General features: G+C 55.4%; 1 protein-coding gene across 1 annotated transcript in view; it reads left to right on the forward strand.

The window, feature by feature from the left end:
- IGF2 (insulin-like growth factor 2) overlaps positions 1-3,826 on the forward strand; it is a gene marked incomplete at its 3' end in the record, with an annotated part of 9,015 nt that extends 5,189 nt beyond the window's left edge. Inside the window, exons 2-3 of the mRNA XM_010143460.1 lie at positions 3,065-3,231; positions 3,661-3,826. Of these exons, the coding sequence (XP_010141762.1) occupies positions 3,065-3,231; positions 3,661-3,826 (333 nt within the window). The remainder of the gene's footprint in view (positions 1-3,064; positions 3,232-3,660) is intronic.
- Positions 3,827-3,832: the final 6 nt, after the last annotated feature.

Below are 3,832 nucleotides of genomic sequence, written 5' to 3' on the forward strand. Positions count from 1 at the left end.
GCCTCAGGAGGAGTGGGTCATCGCTACGATGGGAAGTGGCTCGTGTGCCCCAGCGGTGCTGCAGCCTGCTGCCTGCATAGCTCTCCCTGGCAGACAAGGGATGGAGTGGCAAAACCCTCCCTGGGTTTGGCAATGGCGGTGAAGCGAGATACCACCCATGGGCAAAAGCCAGGGAATTCAGCCTTTAGTCTGTGTGTAAATCATGTTATGGAACAAACGCTTCTCCCAAACCAGGTCAGCAGCAATACTGCTGTTAACCAACAATGTCCTGCCGTCTCTTCCCTGGGTTGTTGTCTCCAGGTACTTTCCAGGACTAAATCTCTGCTTGTTACATTTGCCTAATTTTTTTCCTAAAGTAACTCTCCCACAGAGGATTGTATCGGCATTTGGCGAGATCCGTACGGACAATTATGTAATGGGAAATGTGCCCTATCAGACCACAGCAGTGTTGCTGGCAGCGGCGCCAGCGAGGGGAATGGGAACGGCATGCAGCGGCTTTAAGCAAGAGAGAAGGGGGTAGCGCAGTGAGGCCAGGGGCCACGCATGTGCCCACCAGCTGGACAGGGGCAGCAAGAGGGGAGGAAAGGGCTGTGCTGCCACAGTGGTCCCTGCCAGGAGCTCAGCCCAGGGGTTCTACACCTGAGCAGTCACAGAGACGTGCTGTCGTGATCTTCCTGTGTGCTCCCATGCCAGAAAGGGTCCTTGATGACAAGGCGGTGAAAGTGGTCCTGATTTGCTTGTTGTTTTTTTTCCCCCCTCTTCTTTCCAAACAAACACATAGCTGCAAGTGGGCAACTTCTGGTTTTGAGAGGAGACATGTAACCTCTCAAAACCTCAACTTCTCCTGAACTGTGTGTGTCGTCACTTGTGCAACCTTCTGTTCAGCGGGAGTGTGAATGCAGCCCTCTGGGAATGTGCTAGCACGAGGAGGTGACTTGAATGTTTCCTCTTTTCCTTCCAAACTCTCCTTCTGCCCATGCTCAGGAGGCTTTTCCAGAGCAGCCTGATGCTTCAGCAACCTGCTGTGCATGCGGGTTTGGGCTCTGGGTCCATAGGTGCCGAACGGGGTCCGTGTGTAGTGTGGGATGTTGTTGACAGCGCACATCTCCCATGAACCATGTGTATAGAAGAATGTGCACCCGGCCCCAAGCTGGCTCTTCTACCCCGTCTCCCTTGGGCATCACCTGCAGCGATTGTCTGCACCAGCATCGCTGGTATGGCTGTGGGCACCCAAAACACCTCCCCTGCCTTTAAAGAGAGGGCCTGATCCAGTGTGTTTATTGGCCACAAACTTTTGCAGAGAGAAAATTAAACTCCTAACTGTGCTGCCTTTCCTGAGCCTTCACCAAGACGGAACTGTCCTCCTCCTCACCTTCCCACAGGGCTGGCTAAAGGTCATGCCTCAAATTTTCCTAGAGAAAATGAAGAAGAAAAGGAAGGTGGAGGTGCAGAGGGGACAAATGTTGACAATGGAGTGTTCGAAATGACTCCCGAAGGTGGACGAGTCAGCTGCCCCATCACCCTGTACCCGATGGCACATTTGCTCTTGCAGTCTCCAAGAGTGGTGGCAATGCGCCAACACAGAGCAGAGAGCTCCCCGTTGATGGGGGTACGGCTGATTTGAACAGAGAGCAGGTGCCCTGCTGCCGGGGGTCTTCGCTACTGCCGAGCCCATGGCGGGGTACGGTCGCTGGCTTTGGCATGCCAGCATTGCACACACAGGGCTGTGTGGTACATACCTGTTTGCCTGGTACACGTGGGGCTGCTTTTCACACGTGAGGTTGTGCTGCACGTGCAGAAAACTCCTGTGCTTTGCACTTCGAGGCACGTTGGGTGGGCACGCAGATGGGAAATTGGTCAGCACCTTGCAAGCCAGGGCCCTTAAATCTTCACCAAGACCAAATACTTGGTGCCTGTTTCATCCGGAGCGTGGCAGTGGAGATCGCGGGCTGTGCATGGGGCCAGTGTGGAGCATGGCGTGTGTTCCCGTGGGCTGGCTGGCAGGCAGGGGCTCAGTGTGACATGATGAGCAGCGTCAGGCATCACGCTTCCACTGCTCGCTCTCAGTTTTTCTCATGCCCAAATTCTCCGGGCCAGGATGGAAGCCCCACCGGTGCCAGCCTCTGCTCCCCTCCCTCGGAGCAGAGGTGGAGGTGCTCATGGCAGCGTGCAGAGTCCAGGCTGCAAACCCCACAGCAGCACAAAGACGTAACACTCCACATGCCAAAGCACAGAGAAAATCCCTTGTTTCGGACCAGTTTACGTTTTGGAAGTTGCAGTTCCCAAGCAAGTTTGTTTTTCATCAAATTCGAATTTGCCTCTCTCTTTTATTTCAAGAAGGGGAGGAAAAACCAGTAAAACTGATTTAAGATTTTCCTCTGGAGTGCTTTGGCCATCAGTAAGCGGTGATACGAAATGCGCTCGGCTGTTGCTGCACCGAACACGGGCTTTTGCATCCTTGTGCAGGCAGAAATGGGAGAGGAACCCTTATTAAAAGATTAAGTTTAATAGCTATTCTTGGCAGGTGCAGGAGCTTGTATTCTTTCTGCAGCTGTCTCAGAGCTGTCCCATCTGGTAAAATTTAGCCACCTTGGTTTGCTTCACCTGCCTGAATGTCGACCCGACGGAGGAGGTTGGCAGCCACAACACCGCGCTGCTTCTTTCTAATAAAACTCGCTTGCCAGGATCAACATCAGAGACAGTCGCAGTAATCGGTGCGGCGCTGGCGGCTGTGCTGCGCTCGAGCTTCTTTGCTTTAGCTGCACCCAGAAAGGGGGAATAAATCACCACCACGTCAAGTGCCTTTCATTAGCGCCGTACGTGGGTGGGGAGCCCTGTTGGCATCGACAGCGTTTATCTGGGAAAGTCTTAATGTGAAACTTGGCTGGGTGGTGGGCACCTTCTTGGCTGGTTTGGGAGAAGCACTGCTGGTTTTGAAGCGCGCAGGACCCACCGGTCTCCGGTGGCTGGTGGAGGGACGCCTGCCAGGGGATGGGTGCTGTGGAGTGGGGGAAGAGGGTCCAGTCCAGGTTGACAGCTAACGCTGGGGTCTCTGCTGTTGCAGGTAGACCGGTGGGACGAAGTAACCGGCGGATCAACCGGGGGATCGTGGAGGAGTGCTGCTTTCGGAGCTGCGACCTGGCTCTGCTGGAAACCTACTGCGCCAAGTCTGTCAAGTCCGAGCGAGACCTCTCTGCCACCTCCCTGGCGGGGCTACCAGCACTCAGCAAGGTAGGGGGTCTGCGTGGGGAGGGCGGTCCCGCTCCGGAATAAATAGCAAGAGAAAGGATGGGAAGGGTGAGGGTGAGAGAGGATGAACTCCAGCTGCGAGATCTGCTTCTGCAGAGCCTTTGAGAGACGCATGGCAAGTACTCTGCCAGAAGATGGCTTTTAAAAAGGTGGGGGACCAGAGGTGGGCTGGGTCATAGAATGGTTCAGATTGGAAGGGACCTTTAGAGGTCTAAAGGTCTTCTAGTCCAAGCCCCCTGCAGTGAGCAGGGACATCTTCCACTAGAGCAGGTCCATCCAACCTGACCTGGAATGTTTCCAGGGACAGGGCGATGTTTCCATGGGGTGGACGGAGCTCAAAGAAGGGAATCCCTGTCCAGGGGGCAGGCAGGCTTGCAGCGAGGCTGACGTTGCTGTCCTATCCCCTTGCAGGAGAGCTTCCAGAAGCCCTCACACGCCAAGTACTCCAAGTACGACGTGTGGCAGAAGAAGAGCTCCCGGCGGCTGCAGCGGGAGGTGCCCAGCATCCTGCGGGCTCGCCAGTACCGGTGGCAGGCGGAGGGGCTGCAAGCGGCTGAAGAAGCCAAGGCGCTGCACCGTCCCC

This window comes from Buceros rhinoceros, unplaced genomic scaffold (genome assembly GCF_000710305.1).
Source record: "Buceros rhinoceros silvestris isolate BGI_N320 unplaced genomic scaffold, ASM71030v1 scaffold33639, whole genome shotgun sequence".
NCBI lineage: Eukaryota > Metazoa > Chordata > Aves > Bucerotiformes > Bucerotidae > Buceros > Buceros rhinoceros.